At 41.7% G+C, this 23,922-nt stretch overlaps 1 protein-coding gene across 9 annotated transcripts in view; it reads right to left on the reverse strand.

Annotated features, from left to right (window-relative positions):
- The window catches only part of LOC137182058 (band 4.1-like protein 1), an 80,489-nt gene that overhangs the window by 28,856 nt on the left and 27,711 nt on the right, over positions 1 to 23,922 (reverse strand). For 8 of the 9 annotated variants that reach the window (XM_067588324.1, XM_067588321.1, XM_067588323.1 and 5 more), the window contains exons 2-4: positions 8,883 to 9,018; positions 7,927 to 8,094; positions 2,897 to 3,001 (exon numbers count right to left, since the gene is read on the reverse strand). In XM_067588324.1, coding sequence (XP_067444425.1) covers positions 2,897 to 3,001; positions 7,927 to 8,094; positions 8,883 to 8,921 — 312 coding nt within the window. In that variant the 5' untranslated portion in view covers positions 8,922 to 9,018. Of the gene's footprint in view, positions 1 to 2,896; positions 3,002 to 7,926; positions 8,095 to 8,882; positions 9,019 to 16,976; positions 17,962 to 23,922 lie in introns of those variants that run through there. The other variant, XM_067588322.1, reaches the window with a different exon arrangement.

The following is a 23,922-nucleotide window of genomic DNA, read 5'->3' on the forward strand; positions in this document are numbered from 1 at the left end:
TAGGATACATGCGTGTGCTGAAATTTGTGCCATCTTGTAGATGTTGAGATATTTCCCCAAATAAGTGAAAATTTTAATCTTGCTAATGGTGAAAGAGGAAAGGTCAGGGTAAGACCAGAGTCATTAGGGTCCATTAGCATCATGGATATCTGTACTAAATGTTATGCGTCAAATAGTTGAGATATTTCACTACTGTACAAATCAAAAATGTAATGTATAAAATGTAATCAAAACAAATCAGTAAAACTAAAAGACTATAAGTCTACTCACTTACAGTTATGGGAGGTAATATAATTTGTCACTTTGATCCTTTCACACACACAAACACATAAACAGGTGTTTGCTGAATGCAACATATAGTAGTTCTGTGCTGCCTGTGGTGCAGAGAGCTGACAGTGATCTGCCCCAAACTGAATACCACAGCAGCTGCTTGTTAATGTCTGAGTCTGTTGGGAAGCGGATATCAAATCATTCAGAGTGGAATCAGGAGCATGAAAGGTTGATACAGCACAGAGCAATCCTGTGGCCATGGTGGGCAAGCTGCAAGCATCTGTGGCATATTTGAGCTGCACCCTCACACACACATGCACTTGTGTACACAGGCACAAATACACATACTACTCCAGTGTTTAATCAGGCAGCTAAAGACTTTAATGAGCCACAGGCATTTATCGCCCCCCCGAATCTATCTTGTATCAGCCAAGGCCAAAGAGCACTCAATTAGTAAGGCGTTCGCTGCTGCTTTGCTTTTCTCCTCAGAAAAGCAGGAGGAACTTTTAATCACTGACTGCTCAAGGTTTAGCTCTTGCTTTTGCAACCTTAGTTCATAAAGCAATCACACAGAATAAATGTTCTCCCGAAGAGAGAAGATTGAATCCACTCTCTCCCAACTGAGAGAGAAAAAGGGCATCTGAAATGACATTTCAATTCTCAGGCTTGTTTGGACTACCAATCAGCAATGACCCCAGACAGTAAGCTCAAGCTGCGCTCTGATAAGCCTGTCTTTGATGAGCCTGTCATATTGATCTAAGCTGTAGCCTTACCTACACTCAAAGAGAGAAAATATTTGAACTTCAGCGCCTGTTTACCTCTGTGACACCCCAGTAAACTTGTCTGTATGGGCCAAGATCATGTTCCATCCAAAGCCTCAGCCATCACACGTGCATCAAGTCACAACATGTGAGCTGACAAAGTGTGCACAAGCTGATGATGGTGACAGAGGATATGCCCCAGATGTTAAAAGGGACTTAGTCTTGTCATCTTTCCTATCTTCAAAAAGGCAGGAGGTTCCTCTGTAGCCTGTTGTGCAATCACATACCTGCCCCTAGGCAGGCTCGCATCAGTCAAAACCTAAAACCCACATCTACCAAAGAGCTCTCATGTGAGCCGACAGCGAGGACCCATCAGTTCAGTGTTAATTACATAATTATATGATCATAAGCCTGGTCTGTGCACACTGACAAGTCAACAAAGATCACAGAGACACATCTTCAGACCTCCTATTTGAAATGTCAAAATTATTTGTGAGCTGATTGGAGTTTAATGTATGTACACATTTATCAGAAGCGGAAATAATTAAACCTCAGAGGACAGACCAAAGAACCACAGTGTTTCAGACAAAGTTGGATTAAACTATACAAGATAGGAGGAAAGGAGTAAGATAATGCTATGAAGCTTAAAGGGTAAATTCAGCAAAGAAATACAGTATTATTTCTAACTTATCTCTAGTAGTCATATAGACACTTTTGGTTTAATGAGCCCAGTAACTGTCTCTGAGATTTGGCCCAGAACTGTCAGGACAGTTTCCGTGTACAGTAGGTATATTTCTTCAGTAGTTCTAATCTAAGTTCTAATCAACACTGTTCAAAGTGAGGTCTGTAGACTTTCCAGAATATTCAAGACACTGTTTTTTATAGTGGCACTGATCAATATTTTTATATCAACAATGTAGTACGATGACCAGATGAATGTGAAAAGATGTCACTCGTGGTGATAGGCCCACACATAATTATCACCCAACTCTTAGTGGGGTGTATATCCAAGTAAAAGCTAATGTTGGGTCTGCTGGACAGGTAAATAGTAGGTTGATAACAGTTTTGCCATATATTGGTGATAATTTGTCACTGCTGTATTTACAGGCCAAAGTGCACAAAAAATAACTTATGCAGGATTAAAATGCAATATTTCAGTGCTGTGAGCAACACAAATGACATTCTCTGATATGAGCATCTCAAATAAAATAAATGCATGCAGATATATACCACCAGTAGTGAGGGTTTTTGTTCTGTAATTTTTGGGTAAACTGTCCAACACCTTTGCTAAAAACTGGGGGGGGACACATTTTAGCCATATTGGTTACATTAGCTAGTTAGCTTGGCTGACCTTCAAGTTAAAACCTGCCTATAGCTATAGGCTAAAGGTAAGCTAGTAAGCTAGCCTGCTCCCCCTCCAACATGTCATAGTTATGAAAGAAAGAAAGACAAAAAGAAGTCACTGAAGTCAGTTTTATTATTATGTCTCTATATCTGTTTTCATGATAAAGTGTGGCTCTCAGCTTTGGTCCACGGAGGTTTAACTCAACCAATGAGATTATTTCTGGCTCCAGAACAGCTCTGCCTCCGAGAAATATTTATATAACTAAATTTATAACATGCATTTTGCAAACAGCAGATGAGGCTTTTTTTTCATCTTTTCTTAAACTGCACAAGTTTTTCAATTGCCTTTTGTCCAGACTGAGCGTGGAAATTTCCATTTTCCATTCATCTTTGAATGATGGATAGCGCACCCCAGAGAGCCGACCCAGCCAACAAGTGAGAAGAATACAGATCATTCTGTGAGCACCGTATTTATGCACTGAAATGTCCCACAATGTTATTGTGGTACAAAATTCACTGACCTTTTGTGTGTCTGTGTCGGCAAAAGTCAAACCATAGTAGTCCTTCTCAAGCAGGTTGAGATGCTCACACACCATGTCCATCAGGGTCTGTCCTTTGGAGTGTTTCTGCAAAGACAAACATACATCACACAGCTGTGGTAAAAAGCTAAACAACAAAGCAGAAGACAGATTCTATACTATGTTTCTTAAGTACCATATCTGCCTAAGAGTCTCCTACCCGCAGTTCAGTTTATTTGGCAAAATTTGGCTCACCAACATCAGACGTCCATTAGACAGCTGTGCTTGTCAAGACTCTCTCTCTGGTTCTACACATTATAAAACAACTCAGCCATTTGGTGTCATGTCACAGTCAGTGTGCATCAAAAACTTGACAGGGAAAATGGACTGTGAATTGCTGGGTTCGATGACCCCTGCTGTGTCATGTAGTGCTGCTGTGGGGTTCACCTGTCTCTCTGTTCACCCTGCAGGTGGATCGTTAGAGGAACCTGGAACACCCGAGGGCCCCGGTGTGTTCCCAGGTTATTTAAGCCTGGCTGCAGAGTAGCTCTCTCTCTCTCTCTGACTTACTGCTACTCTTTGCCGCTCTGCTGCTGCTGCAGTTCTGCTCTCTCCCACGGGCACCCATTTGTTTTGGTTATCCTGCTTTAGTTCTTTGCTTTGCTTTCAACCCTCACACACATTCTCCACTTATGCATCATATACACTACTGATACCATTTACACACTCCATACTGTAAATATTTAGTTAACTCTTTTTGGTTTTGGTTAAATAAAACTTCTTTTGTTAAACTTTATCATGGTGTGTCTCCCATTTGTAGTGGCCAAAGAGCTAGGTCATAACATGGGGAAGACTGGTCTTTGTACTGTACTACTATTGATAGGGGTCAAGGTGAGCATTTCAGGAACATTTTCTTTCACATTCAAGTGACAAGTTCATGTTTTCACATACAAGGGAGAGTTTTCATGTGGATTATTTTGACCTGTTAACATTAGGATGCACCGAAAATATTCTTTCTCACAGTGCTGAAGGAGCCTTAAACCAGATTATATATATACTTGGTATATAGCCTGGATGCAAATAGTTTACCAAAACTGAGAAGTGGAGATGAAAACAAACTGAGGGATATGGGCAATGGTGGCTGATATTTAGGCACTTCAAGTCTTTTTTTTTCTATTCTGCATTTACTCATGAGAAATGAATAACTGAAATAAATCAAAATCAAGTTATATAAACTTTTCAGGTAAAGTGTAGCTCATTAGCACTGGATCAATTTTTGCTCATTTCTAATACATCTAAGGAAAACACAAGATGAAATATTCAAACATCATCAATTCATGCATGGGCTCATATGCTACTGAATATAGCAGAGGAAGAAGTATGTTGATGTTTAGACCTAACACTGAGCTGCACGTGCACAATATTACACTCTCACACATACAGCACCTCCTCCCCTGGAGCCTACAGTAGTTTGTGAGGTGACAAGAAGATGGAGCATGCAGTTGCCAGGGAAACAGATGCAGTATTGTCCCTCCATTGTCTTGTTTCTTAATATCTCAAGGCTAGGGTTTGAAAAAGTGTTTTGCCTTTGCCTCATTATAGGTGAAAGGATGGTGGAGCAACACTTGGGAAGTGCTTAAGCTCTTAAAGAAGCTCTTATCATGTCAGTCAGTGGGTCTCCAATACTACATCGTCTATGTAAAGAAAGCACATGCTGTTTGAAAGCTATTTGAAGGCAGCCAGGAAACTTAACTAAAGAAATCAGCAGGTGGAATCTTAATAATCCATGAGTGAGGTGAGTCTATTCACTGTCAGCTCTGGAGCAGTTAAATATTCAGCTGTACAATTATGATCTTAGCATTGCTACCTGAAAGGACACCCAAGACAGAATCTTGGCAATGTAAAAAAGACAATTAACAAGCATGAAACACTCAAAATAGCACTGCTCTACACATCGGCCCAGCCAGGCTTGACCATGCATAGTCAGACGGATTACACCTCAGTGAGCAGGGGGAGGGGGGGGTGTATGTGAGAGAATCGGGTAAGGGCGTGGTGCCTGCTCTCCTGCTTAAGGACCACAGGGAGGCTCAGCCATGCATCCATGACAAGAGACTTAATTATCCCATGAATGTGGCACCTCCTCCAGGGAGAGCACTCTCAAAGTGTGGCCTGCGTTCTTCACAACGCTGTTATTACCAGCTCCTGTAGCACGAGGGAGGTTCGGAAATGGCAGGCAAGAAGTTCCACCCCGGCAATTAAAGACATGAAGCGAGAGTGAGTCCGTCCATGACCTGGAGGTCTGAGGCTCTCACTAAACTAAAAATTTTTAAAAACATGGGCTGACAAGAGGTTTCTTTGTACATCCCTCTCTGGCAATGACTGGCAGCGCTGTGGGGTCGGGCGAATATTCGGGAAGAGCACTTAAGACACAAAAGCTTTCATAACCATAATGCAAACTATTGTTGCGGTGTAGAAAAAGCCCAAAGGTATTTCAGAATATGTTCACAGTGCTGAGAGAGTGGTTGGTGCAGGCGTAGCATTCCTGATATTCTTACATCACACACTCACACATAAAAAGCACTCTCCCCCCAACACCACCACCACAAAGTTTCATGTACTTGTGCATAAGTATCCTAAGGGGTGGCTCATAATAACATTGCTCTTCTATTTTCTCCTTGGCTGCACCTGGCCTGTGACCATGTAATAACTATAGATTTCCTAACACCCTATTAGCAATCTGTCCTGATGGCTTTTATTGGACAAAAGGAACATCCTGTGATCAATCAGTAGCGCTGGGTATCATCAAGATTTTAATGCCTTTACCAACTCAACACCAAAACCTTAGTTTGGGGAATATAAACATGATTTAGCCACTTTTTTTATTGAATAAAACACTTTATATTACGCCGCTCAATGATTCAGTGTTAAAGGGGCACTCCACTGTTTTTATGCATGAGGCTCAATTAACTTCCCACATGCAGTGCTACTCAACCTATGAAAAAACCTGTATAATGTCTTTTGCGGTTCAGAGGGGAGATGCTTTTGAAAGTCGGAGAAAATAATTAATGAAAGACACTATTGTGTTGAATTATGGGAATTGTAGGATCCAGTGTTTCTGGAGCTTGACCCAGGCTTGGGGCAAAATGTCAGGATATCTCTAATATTTTGACCATTCTTCTTTAAACTTGTCTCTAGCGAGTCCACCATCTTAATCAACGAGCAATGCATAATTGCTGGAGTACCCCTTCACAGTAGGTAAAGAACTTCTTCTGTCTAGAAAAAATATAGTCTGAGACAGAAAATTTTCCTACATTTTCAAGGTCAAGATCAAGCTTGCAATCTCAACTTTTAAGCCCAAAAAAAAAAAAAAAAAAGTGAAATTTGAATTCCATGACAACTGGGCATCTCCATCTGCTGAGGAAGATTGTGTGTCACGCTTGAAAAGCTCCAGTACAGATAGTAAATGGACCTTGTGGGGGACATTATTTTGTCAATTTCCTGATCTAGATCAGAAATATCTAATGAATAAACAAGCATAAGAATTTGAGCATTCAGTGCTAACTCAAAAAACTGCCCTCATCAGAAAAACAACATTGGTCGTTTGCCTAAACCAAGCCCACATGATTTTAACAGTGACCATACCCAATATTGCAGTGACACATGACACATACTTGCTCAAATAGTCTTATTTGCCATACACAATAATTAGAAAAGGAACATTGTTGACACCAGAAACTGCTGTTCACCTCAACATTGGTTTCTATCTTAGAAAAATGGCATATAATAAACTTTTGTAGCAGTAATTCTTAACGGTTTTCAAACACACTTATGCACACTTAGTCGTCCTGCCAATAGGGGCCCCTAGATCAAAAAACACTCATATAGAATGTTTTGGAAGGCAATTACAACCAACCGATTTTGTCAAGATGGAAATTTCATTGGTGCGAACAGCTAAGATTGATCACACTTGTCACACAATCTTCCTCAGCTGATTGGGTTTGCCCAGTTTTAATGGATTTGTAGATGTTCAAATGGGGATCGTATGATTGGATTGAAAGCTCCAGAACAGCCACTAATGGACCTTGTGGTGGGATTGATTTGTCAATTGCACATTTTAATTGAGGGTCAATACTTAACAACACTTTTTGACACTCAATGCAATGGACACACTTCACAAAAAGGTTCGATATCCGGCCCTACTTATGAGCATGTACAGTATGTCTCCAGTCCAATGCAGCATCAGACAGTCTAGTCTTGTTGAAGATATGCACAAGCAGGGTACTGGAGTGTGACACAGGCAGGCTGCCACCAATTGATCCAGACAGAAGCCTGATTTAACTCTGTCATCTCAGATACAGAGGCAGCAGTGCCAGACAGACGCATCATGTCCTGGATTTGGATGTCTAGATACATTCTTAGTAAGCTAAATTGAAAGTTGAACCTAAACAAAAGATAGCTTAAAATATTACTGCAAAATCTCAGCAGTTAAGTAATTGAATATGAAGTCCTTCTGCCACAATCCTCCAAATATTATTTTAGAAGGAATATATAGACCTGTTCTGCCAGAGGTATCTGCTGCTGCAAGCTACAACTGACTTTCTTCTGTGCATTTATCTATACAAATGAACTTACATCTATCTCTTTTCTCCTCTTTTAAGCATGCCTTTACTTTCCTTTCACAGCGAGTGGGAAATATCCTATTTCACACTGCTATGGTAATGACAACAGAGATCTTATGTAGAATGAAGACTTTCATACTGCACTATTTTTGTGCCACTGTGTGTATTAAAGACAGTGTAACGTTGCTTTGGCTTCGCCCCCCTGGTGAGCTCTCAGCGTGGCACCCTCTCTTTTATTCTCTTTGCCTATTTTATCCGCTCTTTGCAGCACTATACAACACATGAAACTGCCCACAGAGGAAAATAAAAACAAAGGGGAAAAAAAGAATGTTGCTTTTCAACAGTTTTGTTCAAAGCATGTTCGGGTTAATTCTAGAAAACGTGTTTCCACAAAATGTTTTCCATCGTGCATACCTCAACTTCTGCTTCGAACTCGGATGAGTCCAGCAGGGTCACTTTGAAGGGAGCGGTTTTAAGTCGTTTGGAGCCTTTTTGAGGAGATTTGAGATTCTTGTTTGGGGACATCTTCTCAGACATGTCATCTGTTTCTTTGTGTTCGTCCAGATGTTTGGAGTTCTGTTCCTTTATATATGAAGAAAAACAACAAAAAACAAAGGCAGTCAAATGACACAGTGATGGATTTCATCTTTCAACCTTGATACTTGCATGAATATTTCTAACAGTTAAAATATTTTGAAGTACCACATCAGCACAGTGCCACAAAATCAAGTTCTTTATCAAATAGATGCTTTTAGCATTCATTCAAGTACCAACAGTGTCATATTACATTATCCCTCCTGGACAAACATCAAAGTGTTTGGTTGTAGTGTCCTGAATGAAAATCAATGGTGCAGAATCAGCATTGGTGCTTTAGTAGGATTTTACGCACTGTGTGTAATCTATGGAAGTCTGCTAATTAAAATACTGAAAAACATAAAGCACACTGTACATCTGCTTTAAACTACACCAACTCCCAGTCACTGTATTTCAAAGATAGCCTCCACATTCTTTAATACAAAGATGTAAAGGCTGTTTCAGACAAGGCAAAACTGTTGCAATATCAAGAAATACTGTAAGTTAATGAATCTTCATAATCAGTGTCATCTTCATTATCTACAAGGCCCAAAGGCCTATTTTCAAGGAGGCGATATGAACAAATGAGCTCTACTTCTTCTACGGTGTAATGGTTCGCTCGGCTCATGAGAACAGCAGGTCAGGAGTGGTACTTTAGAAAGTCAATTAAACTCCTACAGTAGCTTTTAAATTAAAAGCTAACATTTCCTGTAATTTCCTGTGTTTTTACTTTACACAACCACCGAGAAATCTGTGGCTTCAGCAGTTATCCATTAGTGCATTTAGGCACTGCCGACCTGTTTGGCCATCTTGCTGTCCGAGGCTGAGTCCTGCATGCCTGCCGCTGCCCCCTGCCTTCTGGGAGGACTCCTATCGTGCTCTCTTCACCTCTGACGGTGCCTGCCTCTGTTGCTTCAGCAATGTAACACCAACCTGCGCAGGAGCAAGAACACAGCAAATAATTTCAAACAGTGTCTCAACTGAGTAGCGCTATCACTTCAAAATGTCATGCCAAACATGTTTTTGTTTTCAGTATCAAAAGAGATGAGATGACAGCAGGGAGCTGCGGCTGCAGAAAAAACATTCTAAACACAAATGCTTTCACCCTAAAACAATACCAGGATCACATTTTCATTACAAATTCTGAAAGCTGTAGCTTCTTGATGCAACACAATTTCCACAGACTTAATTCACCTTGTCGTCAAGGACATTTACTTTAATTATAAAATCCCTCACTGAGCCAGATAATGATCATTTATTTAAGCAAGACAAGCTCTGGCACTAAGATGATGATTACCAAAAAAATTAATTAGTGAATAAGGCCATGAGTGCTACCATCGCTACTCATGACAATCAACAGTGCCTTTCTTTAGTCTCAAAGGTGTAACAGCAAAAAAAACTGTCTGTATGGTTCAATGGACTGTGTAGATGCCTGAAGGGCATATCATGTAGTTGAATGTCTTCTTTGATTTCTCTGATAAAGCACACGTTTCGTTACAATACAAAGCTGCCATTATTAATCCATGACACAAAGGGTGCATACAGTGTAACATTACAGCGTAGACAGGTGCTTTGTTGTGGGTTGATTAGGTATCATCAGTATTTCAGTTATTTTGTGATCAAGTGTTGTCATTTTCATTCCTGTGCAGCCACTTCCCCACAGCCCGCCTCATCTGCTTCCACTCCAGTTCAGCCAGTACACCTACGACAAGGTTTTAACCATTTATTACAACCATTTGGATTTAAGTTTGGCTCTGTGGCTCTGCTTACAGTATGTGATGCTCTCAAACAAATCTGAATAAGCCTGACAGAGACTGTCCCTGAGCTTGCAAACGCCTCCCCCCCAGCAAAGCTTGAGATACACAGCATTTAATGAACATGAACACATATTAAAAAGAAACATTCACGGTTAACAACTAAACAGATAAATGCTAATGCACAAGGATTCTGGGGAGGTGAAGGGATTTAAAGCGAGGATGCAGAGCTCAGTGTTGTTGTAGGCAGACTGGATGAGTGCCAAATGTTTATATTAAGAGAAATAGCATGTGAACATATGTAATTGGAGGGTTTATGGAACATTATTTCATGACTTCTGACTGCTTGAACAACCGCAAGACACCCTTTTATCAATTTCTACATTTTCCTGCAAATCAGTTAGAGCTTGTCGTAGCTTATAGGCGTGGGTGGAGAGAACAATAACAGCAGCAGAAGTCAAAGTAGAGTGCAGCCAGTTTTGTCAGTTCAGAAAGGTATGTATAGTAAACATGCCTTTTACATGTTTACAACATCTTTGTTCACAGTGTCAAGTGTTGTGTAATAATTTATGTTCTAAGTGTTGTTTCATCAGTGCAGCTGTATATTTTTATGTCTCATGAGCCCACGTGGGCTGGGTACTTTATGACACAAAAATAAAAATCACATTGTGAGCATTACATTGCTCGCTGCTTGGGAGAAACCCAAAGCTCAACCTCCCCCTCAGTGCATCTCTCCCTGTATGATTGTTGAATGTCAGTGCAAAGAGGGGAATTTAAGAAGAAGCTTTGCTGTCTGATTCTAAAGACACAAAAACCTGGAATTCACTGTAAATAGTAGAGATAGTTGAACATTTCCTGCTCCATTGTGGACATGATGTTGTCTATTTTTGTCTACTTATATACAAGAGAGAAAGAAAAAGAAGCCCCAAAAATACTAGGTACTCTGTGGGTGGATGTTTTTGTGATCCAGGGTGGATATTTTATAGGTTACACACTCAGTAGATTCCACAGCAGATAAAAAAAGATGCTTATGACCCTGGAACATGTTCTTCTTTGACCTCTTATAAAAGGAAGACATGGCATATAATGCGTGAGCATATCCTCAGCGGGATCAGATCTGCTCAACATAATGCCAGTGTATTATAGCGTTCCCCTGACAATACCTCAGGACCTTGTGTATAATCCAGTCTCTTTATGACCCTGGAGGTCTCTCTGCCCCCACAAGCAGCAAATCACATCGACATAATGCATCTGGGGGTTGTAGGCAATCATGGCTGACGACTGAAGCAGGAACACAACCAGTTCACACCAGTTCAGAGACTCCCAGCCAGGGAAAGTCTTGACTTATACCAAGTGGTTAAAGGAGTGTGAACCCCTCCCCCCACTCCTCCCCCTCCTCCTCCTCTGCTGTGCTATCACAACTGTCCCATTACTTACAATCACAGTGATTTGACAGAAATGAATTCCCCTCCCTGGGGACAAAAGTGAAGCGTGGACTGGTATGTCCGCTCAGGGCCTCATTTCCCCCTTGCTTTCTGATCCAGCTGGGCACTGAGCTATAAGTTGCTCAATCAATTTTCCCTCCTTGGCTGAATCATCATATGACTGCCAAATAAACTCCCGGATTGGAGTGGAAAAACTCTGTCAGATATCATGTTCTGATGGCGCAGGAAGCAAACACTCCGTGTCTTTCTGTTATCGCGTTCGCTTCCCAGTCCGAGTCAGTCAAGCTTAAAATAAGGAGCATCTCCCCTGTGTGCGTTATAGGTGGGTATTTTCTCATTCTGTCCAAGTCAAACAGAAGGTGACGTCCCCCCCCCTCACTTAACATCCATCTGGGCTACACGGCACAATGCAGTCATCTACAGCCGTCTGTGAAAATATACCTGTCTCAGCTGTGCCGTGTTCACTGCAACAAATTAACTGAAAGCAGCAGCAGTCTACGCATTTCTGTTCCCCATCGTGGACATTTTTCACTGCTGTTCTGAACACATTAACGAGTGTACAGACAACCGTGACACATTTTCTAACCATACACAAATCGATAGTTACTGTTGCTTTGAAGTGGTCATAAAAGATTTGTACCATACATGTCAGCCAATAATGAAAAGGCCCTACGAGGACACATGCGCACACGTGCATGCAAGTGCATAAAATTGAGAATACAAATCAAATAATCCAAAGTTAGTTGTGGTAAATGGGGTCCCTTATTGAGACATCTTCTCATTAAATCAGATTAATTGCCAAATTAACACTGATTGATGTCACAGAATGAGGCAGTAGAGCCCTGCAAATGCATTAATTTCCTGTAACAGACCATTACCCACAATCGCCTCTGTCAACCCAGCGACCGAGAGCTCTGCAGAGGAGAAGAAAGCACTTTACAGGGCAGGAATACACTGCTTGTTTCTGGTGTTGTACACTGTGCATAGTTCACTGACAATCTCTTTCTTTGATATGTGCCATAAGTAATAATAATTCATCACAAAGAAAAACACATTGTTTCCTTGGAGGGTTATGAAACACTACTCTTCCCTAACAAGCACAGCCTTCTCCCTTGTCTCTCCTGCCTCTTTCTCCTCATCCTCATCAGAGGTACGCTTTAATCTAAGTAAGGCGAGTGGAGGGAGAATGAGAGAGGGAGCACGCATGTCTGTGGAAGAGTACTGGCTCAGCTCCGAGATGCAGTTGCCATGGTAACAGCATAGAGTACTCTTTTTTTTTTTTTTTTTTTTCCCCAGCCCATCGTCTCTCTCCTCAGAGGAGTGACAGAAAAACAGAAAGACAAACTGAACAAGGAGGGAAGATGAGAGGCCAAAAGATGAGGTAGCATAAAAGACAGAGGGATCAAGGATAAACGGAAAAGATAAGAAATGACAAGAGGGAGGAAATGAGCTGATGCGGCATCGTGACTCAAAGAAAATGTCAAGCAGTAGCCTCCCCTCCGGTTAGCGGTGGAGGAGCTGCACACACCATTTCTCGTCACACCCGGGGACAGACGGAGAGGTTGAGGCAGAGATGCAGGCCGCTGCTGCTAACCCTCCTCTATCATCTACCATAACCTGCTCCTCATCTCACGCAGCACAGTCATCACTATTTGGCCAGCACACAACTCTAATCCATTGTACAATCCATGGCCCTGCTCTGTGGTCTTAATCACATTTATCCATTGGTGCAAAATGCAGAGTAATCATATAGAGTACCGCACTGCCAAAAGAGAAAGACACAACACAATACCTACTACACCCTGACTAGCTTGTGGACGTTTTTCATAAAATATTATTACAGTGTTTTTTCAAACAGAATGGATTCAACTGTTTGCAATATAGTCATGTAGGGTCTGCAGCTACAGCTATCATTCATGGCTGAATTGTTTTATTGTATTAACATATTTCATCTTGGAAAGTGTCAAATTTGAAAGTGAATCTACACTATTACTGTTATCATGAAGCAATAGTGGTGATAAATAGCCTATACAGGCTGTGATGGGAGTTATTTCAGTAATCCAGAGTTTTGTAATTGAAGATCCTGGTCATTTTCAAAAACGTCAGGTGACTGGCAGTTGGAGCACTTTGAAGGCTTGGATGGGCATGAAACATGATGTCACCCATTGGTTTCTGAAGAGAGGTTTTGAAGCTCAAAGTGGGCGGCTCCGGCCATCTCCATCTTGGCAGTGCCTGACTCCGCCTAACCCCCAGCTAATCCAAAATGGGCAAAGAGTTGGAGCTGAGGTGGGCTGAATGAAGCCTGGTTGCTGAAACAAGCCACCTAGCGGCTAGTGACCTGTCACTCAAAGCGACCACATCCTTAATTATGCTTTATGGCTTAATAAAATTTAAACGGGTGAGTTATAAAAAAATTCACCTCCCGTATAGTTGTCATGAAAGGGGAAATTAGCTATAGAGACCAAAACTGTTTTTTGTACCAGACTGTAAACATGTTTATTTCTGCTGTAAAGTTGGGCATTTTAACATGGAGGTCTATAGGGATTGACTCGCTTATGGAGCCAGCCTCAAGTGGCCATTCAAGGAAGTGCAGTTTTTGGCACCTCCATATTGGCTTCATTTTTCAGCCCTGGAGGTTGCCACTTCCTGAAAAATGCATTACAAGGTACCTGCTTCTTTGATAAAAAGTTAGGCACACAACTGTGTACACAAGAACTTCGGGAGAGAAGACTTTCGGTACAAAATATCAGACCACCAAGCTTTTAATTCTGTTGTATGCACTGCAATTTTAACACAATCATTATACCACCAGCCACTGCCATTAATCCTTGTGTATTTCAACTCTTTCTAACATTGTCAATTTGTATTTTTTAGATTGTCTTTATGTATGTAAATTAATTGTGTATGTGTACTTCACTTGCCGCAAATTGCCCTTTGAGAGACAAACTGAACTGAAATTAAATGAGTTATGTTTTGGAGAAACCTGATTTTACATTCAGCAGTATCTATCAGTTCATTTTTGGATTCTGGGTCAGTGTTGGATGAATTTAACAAAAATGCTCTAATGTTTTGTTCCGAATGCAATGACAAATGTGCTGCAGCTCTGATGTGGTTCAGTGTCTTAGGCACCTGGTTATCATGAGCCAACCGCATGCTAACATGCTAACATCCTCACAATGACAATGACATGTTGATGTTTGCCAGGTATAATGTTTACCATATTCACCATATAGTTAGCTTAGCTAGCTAGCATGCTAACATTTAGCTAATTTGCACTAAACACAAAGCATAGCTGAGGCTGATGGGAATATCATTGGTTTTGTATCTAGTCATAAAGCAAAGTGCTGTGCAGGTAAAATTCTGACCAGATGGTGGCGCTAGTTGGAAAGTGCAGGGGATCACCAAAGATAACGTGAATAACTGTACCCAATTTCATGGCAATGAATCCAAACATTTCACGCCACCAGAAATCTCAACTTCATGGTGGCACTGAAGGAAAAGTAAGGGGATCACAAATACACATTTTCATTAGGAAAAATATTTCCACAACCAGCAACTGATCCCATTTTGCAACTCTATAGTATTGGTCTCACATGTGTTCTAATATATTCTAAGATCAGCGGGCAGCTGCTACTGTGCTGGGCAATAAAATCTAAACACCTCATCAAGTTGTCAACAACTCTGGCACTTCCTCCTAGAAAGCAGCAACACTTCTGTCTGGCATGTCTCGACTGCACTGATCTCCGGCACACTGCAGTAGATATGTCAGTGAGAGGTCGTTCTGTCAGAGAGAAGGATGAGAGGCTCAAGGACACTGCTCTCATTCACCAACAACACATATAAACACATGGCCTGTCATACACACTGACAACTACAGTGTAACACTGATGGGAGCCACTCAAGTATCGCCCAGGGCGCTTTTTTACAAAACGCCAATGCATTATGGTATGCTGTGTGTTTTTCCACTCTGGTGGTATTGTGTTCCTAAGATGACGATGGAGTCCTAATACCTCTTGAAGCTGTAGTACCACCTCATTACTCTGCTAAGTTTCCTAGGTGAGCCTCTACCAATAGATGATGACAGATGAGGCCTGAATGGAAAGACCAAGGCTGAAGTAAAAGACAGCGGCAGCAACTGCGTGACTCCTCAAGCTTCACATTCCTGCAACACGTCTGAAATCACCCTAAGAGAAAAATTTTTCCTCCATGTAGTGCTAACACGTGTTTGGCTTCCTCGCAGCAGAATAGGAATCTGAGCGTAAAGCGGTACAGTTTGGCACTTGGCTAAATTAAAGGTGGCCATTTTTAGATGAATATGAACACACATAGTCGCACATAGAGAGCAGAATTACCGGGAGCCAACAGCAGGCGGGTATAAACTGCTGCAGAGACATCATTCTGTCACAGTGCATCTAATGGAAGCTGACCTTTCCCGTGCTGCGCTGGAGACCACTGGTGCATGCACTAGGAGGGACACCTCGCCACTGACGGATCTGTCCCTGAAGCTGCCAGACGCGAAGCACCAGAGGGACTACGAATGCAAAGTCCCCCCCCCCACCCTCAAACCTCCTCCATCATCTCCCCTCTCACAGCTGATACTGTGATAAATGAGCAAAAGCAGCGTAGCTAAAGGGAAACATAGCATGCTAACGGGAGTTTAAAGCAGGGAAATGAGGACATGGGTGTGAGAGCACATGGGCAGTTGAACAGGCATCATCATGAACCTTGGGGGCAGGGAAACACATGGTGGCACGACAAAGCTTGTTGGCTTGTAAGCGCATTGTCAAAGCTGCGCTACATTATAACAATCACAAGTATGACACACTGAGCCATGCTACTTAAAGGCATTACCCTTCAGTTGTTTTTGAGATATTCTCTTTTGTCTCTTGTGAGTGTCCAGGCTACAATTGTCTGTCGCATCCAAAACAGTCTTCCAACAGTAGTTGTTTCTTCTCAAAGCCCATTTTGTCTGAATAATTATTATTTCATGGCAAGAAATCAAACTCTCTTTGCCAAATGGAAATAATTTGAATCTGCTTTGTACTGACAATGAAAAAAAACAGTTTGATCCACATTTGTCCAATCAGATACATACAATCTGTTGCATATAAATTAATCTTGGGCAAAATACTTTGAGATGAAAGCCTAGATGCCTCCTGTTTTATCAGTTCCTGTCAAAAAGTGTTGTCACATTCTCAAAGGCCAGTGTGTAATTGTCTCGGCGTGAAGCCTCCGCTGTGCTCCAGTTAATGAGAGACTGTCACAATGGTTGCACTTCCCAAACCAGATTGTTCACCACTATTATCTCTGAACAGGAAAATTATTTCCTGCTTAGAACCACAATTACAGCTGTTTTTGCCTTTCAGTAAAGCCCTGATGACAAAAAAAACAACAACAAACAGGTCAGTGCAGTTTGTCATTTTCAGTGTTTAGTGTAGCTGACTTAAAGGTCATTTGATCACAAAAACAGATAAGGATGTTTGGACAAACACATTCTTATACTGAAAATATTAATATATCATTTGCACATTTCATAGCCTACTGTCAGCAGGCAGACTGACAAAATGTGTAATTTATGAAGACATACATACTGTACCTCAGTTAAAGTCTCTTCCATTATCCTTTCAAGCTTTCTGTTCAGTTCACAAGTTCGAACCTATAACACAAGACACGCCAGCGTCCTACAACTCACCATATTCCCACACAAGCTGCCATTTGTTCTCCACGAGATGAAGACGAACTTGATGGTGCCACAGTTCAAGTCACGCTGTCAATATATCCACATCTCTTGACAATTTCAAACAAGACATTGTCACATCCTGCCTGGACTTTCTGTTTGATTTTTGGACTCTTTGCGTTTTTGTGTTCTTTGGGGTTCCCTGTGTTACGCTTCTGTTGTCAAGTCTTTCTGGTAATATGGTTTTGCTTGTTATAATTTGGGTGGTGGGTTTGAAGGACTGCTTTTGTTGGTTAGCTTAGGGTATTGTGTTTTTGGTTTTCTGGTTTCTCTGTGTTTTCTCCTCCTGTATTCATGAGCTCCTCCTCTCACCAGCCCTGCATTACCCTCATGAGCTCTGCCCCGCTCTGTATCTTCCCTACACCTGCCCTGTATCGGTCTCGTCAGCCCTGCCCTGCTCCCTGTGTTTCCCTAAGCCAATCACTCCCAGCCTGCCCTTGTGTCTAGTCACCTGTTCCCCATTCCCTGATTAGTTTAGTGTGTATTTATAGTCCAGCTTTCAGTTCAGTCTTGGTCGAGTTGTCTGCGTTTATGGTCAGTGTTCATCATTCCTGTGTCTCAGTGTCTCCTGTGTGTCTGGTCTGTGTTCCTGGTTCCTGTTCTCAGTGTCTCCTGTGACTTTTATATTGTTCTGTTGGTTCTGTTTAGATGCCTGAGCTCCCTGTTCTGTTAGCTTTTGTTTTGAGGCTCACGCCAAATAAAGAGTTTCCTTCGGTCTCTGCATTTGGGTCCATTCCTGCTATTCACTGTAACAAGAGTGGTTAGTCTCACCCTCATTTTCCCTTTCCCTTTGAAGCAATACACAAACACACACACACACACACTTCCTCCCACGCAACACACTCTCACTTTCTCTTTGATTTCGCTTACTGCATTAGGTCTAGATTAATTTATTTTTCTTTTTGTTCTTATGTATAAATTCCATATTTATTCTAACACTTCTTTCAGTTTTCTTCTCCTTTCTTCTCCTCTGGATTTTCAAAATTTTCCTGCACTGTTTTGCATTGTTTATTGTGCATTTTTGTTATGTTTATTTTTATGCAGAAATGAATCAACAGCATTGCAATCAATTTGAATGCAGACAATGATTGCAAGAGTACTTGTTGACATTGCAGTCCACAATCTAAGCCGCCATCTCAATGTGATGACAATTGCACATGTTGTCCCCATGTCTGAATAGTGTCTGATTTATTCTTACATGAGTCATGACAGCAGTCTCACTAGGACCTTGTAACGCTTCCAACGGCTTCAAAAAGCTTCAAAAGAATGAATTCATACTCTCATTGATAAATGTATTACAGCTCTCTTATTAAGACATGCATTTATTTAATAAAATATATATTTATAATACATGTATTTAACTTTGTGCTGCTATAGCCTAACAAGAATAAGCTCACAGTTTTTCAAGTCTGTCTTAAAACAACAGTCTGGTGTCCACATGAAGACTGACAGAGGTTTTCCCTGCTGTAATCATTCCTCTTGTTTATACTGGCTATTAAAAGATCCCTTTCAAATGTGCTTTCAATGAAAGTGGTGAGCAACAACTTGTTGTCACGAGCGATGACTTTCCCATAGCCGTTTGACCTATTGTTCATATAAAAACAGTGATTTGTGGGGCGCCCCCGTAGTTTGGGGTTTGAGGCGCACAAAACCACAAAATCCTGTGGTTCAAAAAAGAAAAAAGGGAGCTTTGTTGCATGTCATTTCCCATCTCTCTCCCCATCTTTCTTGTTATCTCTGTGCTGTCAATATCAAATTGATATAAAGAATAATTTATTGATACTGAATTAATCTGTACTGTATAGTGGATATTGTTTCTGCTGTTGCTTTACTGCATTAATGTTTTGCTGTTTGGTGTTTCTCTGCATGGCTGGGGCACTGTCTTGAGAATGCTTGTTGTGTTACTATTGTTGCCTTTATAGCATCTTGTTGTCTCTCGTGTGCAATTATTAACATGTCGCTAAACTGGTGTCAGAATATCTCGCTAAAGGACTGCAGTTGAAAATTAGCTGGCTGGCTAACACTGGCACATTTTCAGAAATGTGTGTTGTCATTATAGATCAATAAATAAAATGAAATAATTATGCAACAGAATTCATTTCAGACTTGTTCCTTGATGTCATGACTTTCATTGTGCTTCTTTCTGTAACAGTCCTGTCATGCCTGAATAAAGCCATAATGAACATTTACAAAAATGACACCCACTATGTGTCTAAATGACAAAAAATTATTACTATAACAGATAGATGAAGACCACATGTCTGGAAAGGGCTTGAGCTCCACCTCTCTTTCTTAAACTTTGGTAACTAACTGAGTTGTCATAATCCAATGGATCACATTTCTGATCAGAATTTGATTAAATGTTAATCAACAATAACACACAGCATAATCATTCATTCACGTCACTACTCTGTTCATATCTCCTGCAGCATGCAGACATCAGTGAGGAATCTGCATCTCTCCTGTTCATAGTAACAGTGAGATAAATAACTGTGTCTGTTGTGAAATCCATCCCTTCCAACCAGGAAGTTGCAAGTCTTGCCTCATGACCCTGTTGTAAGCACTGACACAATACCTGCTTTGTTTCCCACAGTGTTAGCGTGGATGGCGCAAGGCTCAGATTAGTTTTCCTTTTTAGTGGAAAACTGATCTGCACACAGGGTTTCTTTAAAATGTGCTCTGCTTTAAACGAGAGCCTCATTTTGGTGAGTTTCCAAAGACAAGGTGTGCATTTCAGCAGAGTGTGTTTCTAGAAAAAAAAAAGAACACACTTTTGTCTTTCGAGATGTTTTCTTCATGCATTTTTTATGTATTCAAGGTCAATCTATGTCCCCAGCTCTTCTACTAAATTAAAAAATATGAGTTTTATTTATAGAAGATTTCAGGGCTGTGTCTGTCCCGCACAAGAAAAGTGACAATGAAGCCATGTGTCACCCTGCGTATGCATAATATTATGCTAATGGTCATGCTCAACTGCGTTTTGCATATGCATGCCCTTGTAGCAGAGTTCATCAGAAAGAGCTGTCCTCTGTGGGAATAAATCCAGAGAAGACAACACAGCCACCAGCCTCTGTTATCTACCGGGGGAAGGACACAACTAACTGCTTCCTAACACTGAGCTGCCATTTATACATACAACAGTCACCTCGAAGGTGGATTTTCCAATTTCCTTTCAGCCATACAAGTCGTAGAGAATGCCATAAATCAACAGGATAATGGTGGGTGTCAGGAGCCCTCACAGCAGGACTCATCTCTTCACAGGTTGCCTTGAGTTATAGTCACACTCTTCTACTGTATTTATCTCAGGGGATCAAGATGGATCAGCTGGCAATACACTGGCTATACACAGGAGCTACTGTTGGGATTCCCATGAGCAAGCCTGCAGCATTTTTTTTTAACCATCCCATTGAATTTGTGATTAGTGCAGAATTCCTAGAATTTGTCAGATCTACACTGTACTCTCCTCACTGAAGAGAATTACAGAAAAAATCATCAGTGACCTTTCTGAGGTAAATGAATTATTGTGAGAGACAATGATTCATAGATCAAAAAGCTAATTTTCCCACCTTTGTTGCATGAAAAGGAAAGATGAAAGCTGCTACTTTCATCTTCAGAATATTTCCATAAATGTTAATGGCAGCAGACGTTCATTAAAAAAAACCTCATCAGAACGTCACTGCATTGTGCTCTGATGGGAGCCATTCAGAAAACTTGAGAGGGTTACCGGACACATGCAATTCCGGCATAAATGGGCCTCCTGCTAGCTCCCAGTGGCAGCACTCTCTGCCAGATGAACACATCCTGCTGCTGCCCTGCTAGCTAGAGCGGCACTCAGCCACCGTTGGCTGATGGGATACTTAAAGTGAGAGGAGGCAGAGCGACTGTGGGCCTGTGCATCAGCATGGCTAGCGTGCTGCAGGTGCAGACTATCGCCACACAAAGAAGCAGCGGCTGGAGTACATGAGTCAGTGTGTGAGTGTTTGTTTGCTTGTCTACGTACCTCCCCACCATTTCTCCACACACACACACACACACACCCCAGGCCTAAGCTTTTCCATCATCCGAGGAGAGCGGCGTGCACTCCAAAATATTTTGGCTACAGGCTGATTCACATTCTCCATGCCAGGCTGCAGAGAATGAAGCCGTGGCATGGCTATCTAAGGCTCTTCCACATGCATGCAAAATACCGCAGTGCTGCGATGGTGAGAGGAGAGGACACACAGGGAAGACAGGAGAGGAGACGACGTGTGCGGTGTCTCTGTCGCAAATTACCGGACTGATCCACAACCAAGAGATTATTTCAAACAAGACACTATGGTAACAGAGCCTGCAGCATCACCCACTGTCCCTGTCATGGCCCATTTGAAGCTCGCTCCCCCCGGTGCCCATGGGAGAAGGTGGCACAAGGCCATACCATATGGTATTCTATGTGACGGGCTGCAGCGCTCTGCAGGGGAGCTGAGCTGTGAAAGGAAGAATTCGTTCTGTTGGACTAATTAATGTCTCTGTGATCCAGGAGCTTTACTTCATAACCAGGCCGAAGACCCTTTGCCACACTGTACTGCACCAGGCCGCTAAAACAAGCAAAAGCTCTCCCGCTTCACATGTACAACAGATGGCGGCTCATGATCTTGATTGCAGATGAAGACACGGGGCCTAGAAGGAGGCCAGTTTGAAGCAGCTCTCTCTCTCTCTCTCTCTCTCTGTTTCTCCCACAATGCCCTTTGTGATCTGATAGGCCTGGAATAATAAGCAGTTAGTGTGTTATCTGCTAACAGCTCCATTACAGCACGCAGATAAAGCTGCATAGATCTCAGCAGGTGCAATGCAGCAGCAGCACTCTGTAATAACAGTGGAAGCCGTCACAGTGACATGTAATTATCATGCGCTGAGGCTGAGACTAGCTTAAAAAGAATCATCAGAATGTCAGGACCTAAAATTGGCTTCAGCATCCTTAGCATTTATATTAAGGTTGTATTGATAAGCTGTTAGGCCTGGCGGGGGGCAGGGGGGGAAGGTGTTAACGGTGTTATTACATTACTTGCCCACCACCCCCACTATCGTTTTGCTTATTTAAAAACCCATTTAGTTCATTTTTGTGTATCAGCGCCCATGTTTGTCATATAAAAAAAACTAATTTCTAGAACACTAAGCGTGTTATCAATACATAGTCGGCCAACACACGTTACTTACAAACTGAGCCTGTCTACTCCCTGACCATCCAGAGCAGCAGAAGAGTCTCAGCACAAAGTAGCGGAGTGAGACGTCTGTCCTCCCTCCTGCTCTCTGCTGTAAACACACAGAGCTGTTAGCGAGCAGCTGCTCTCATGTCTCCCAGGGTCTCTGTGTTTATTTTCGGCAGAAACTCTCCCTCTCTCTGCCTGCTCAGCCTGCCCTCGGTGTGTCTCTCACCAGATGGCAGGTGGGTTGCTCCAGTTCTTGTCCTAAGCGGTGGTCGTCCTCTTGCTCGTCCCCGCATCTATGGGCGCCGTAGACCGGTGTCACCACAGCCTCACCGTCATACACACATGTTCTCTCTCAACCACATACTCGCTATTCACTGAGCTATTCCTTAAAGGAGCTACACTACTTGTATGACACATTTTAGTTTAGAAAACATCTTAAAATAATTATTTTTTTAAAAATTCCTCGATGCTTAGGCCCGGCGGGGGTCAACTCAGGCCCAGCAGGCCGCCAGGTTTGCAAACCTCTGGCAGAAACCCTGCAGATAGAGTTCACCTGCTTTTTGAAAGTTTGCATAAACCTTGAAAGTGTACCTCAAGGCATACAGGCCACAAAAAGTGTTGTAAATAATAAAATAAAATAAAATAATCTGGGATTTTATTTGTGCTCATTTTGAATATAAAAAAGGTGGGGGAAAAAACTGGAAACACTGTCACAGATGTGACACACTCGGTATTGTGATATTTTCACAGATATCTAAATGTCAGCAGACAAAGACTGAGCACACCACAGATGTGCCTCGGCAGTTGCACTGAATCAGTTAAGTAAGAAAAAACTCTGAATGAAAACAAATGAGAGCCGTAACAACAAATGAAGACAATATTTAAATATGTTTAATAAAGGAAACAAACAGAAGACAGGGAGTTGTTGTTTGAGTTAATTAAAATGACACGTGTACATGACGTTCAGTGAACTGTGAAATCACTACAGGATGTGACTGCACTCTTTTGATAAGACTTTTATAGTTTGCATTTGGCTGCTTTTACTTCTAGTGAGGCATCAGCCGTATCGACAGCATCTCCACCCTCTACCTGCTCTGCTTTCTGACAGCTGTGGAGCTTATTATGTCGTATTATGTTGTTTCTAGCTTTTTAAAAATGATTCCTTTGGGAGTGCACGGTAGCCAAATGATTACTGTGCATGCTACAAAACCACAATGTCTCTGATTTGATTCCAGCCAGGGACCTTTGTTGCATGTATCTCTCTCTCCCCTCGTTTCTTGTCTGCCTCCTCACTGCCCACTGTCCAATAAAGGAACACATGCCAAAAAAACAGTCTTGTGAAAACGACTCCTGTAATATACTTAATGGGCCTACAGATAAGGATACATTATCTTTTGTTGAGTAGTGGTTTTTCTTCCCCTCTTGTATTACCAGAAGATTTCTCTGAGCTGAGATAAGAAGACTTTGTTTACTGTAAATGTGGTAATCAGTGCCTCTTGCAGCAGGAAGCACAGATTTATAAATCCAACCGATTCTAATAACCAATCTGCTGCTTTAAAAAATATGCATATCTTTTGGTAAAAAACGTTGAAATACTAATCTGCATCAAACTGATGCAAGTTACAGTATATCCATCTCAGTGCTATTACTTTAAACTTTTTTCTCTTGTTGGTTGTTTTGGCCTCTTGATGCTTTATCCAACTTTTCTTCAGCAC

The sequence above is a fragment of the Thunnus thynnus genome, chromosome 4, assembly GCF_963924715.1.
Source record: "Thunnus thynnus chromosome 4, fThuThy2.1, whole genome shotgun sequence".
NCBI classification, from domain to species: Eukaryota; Metazoa; Chordata; class Actinopteri; order Scombriformes; family Scombridae; genus Thunnus; species Thunnus thynnus.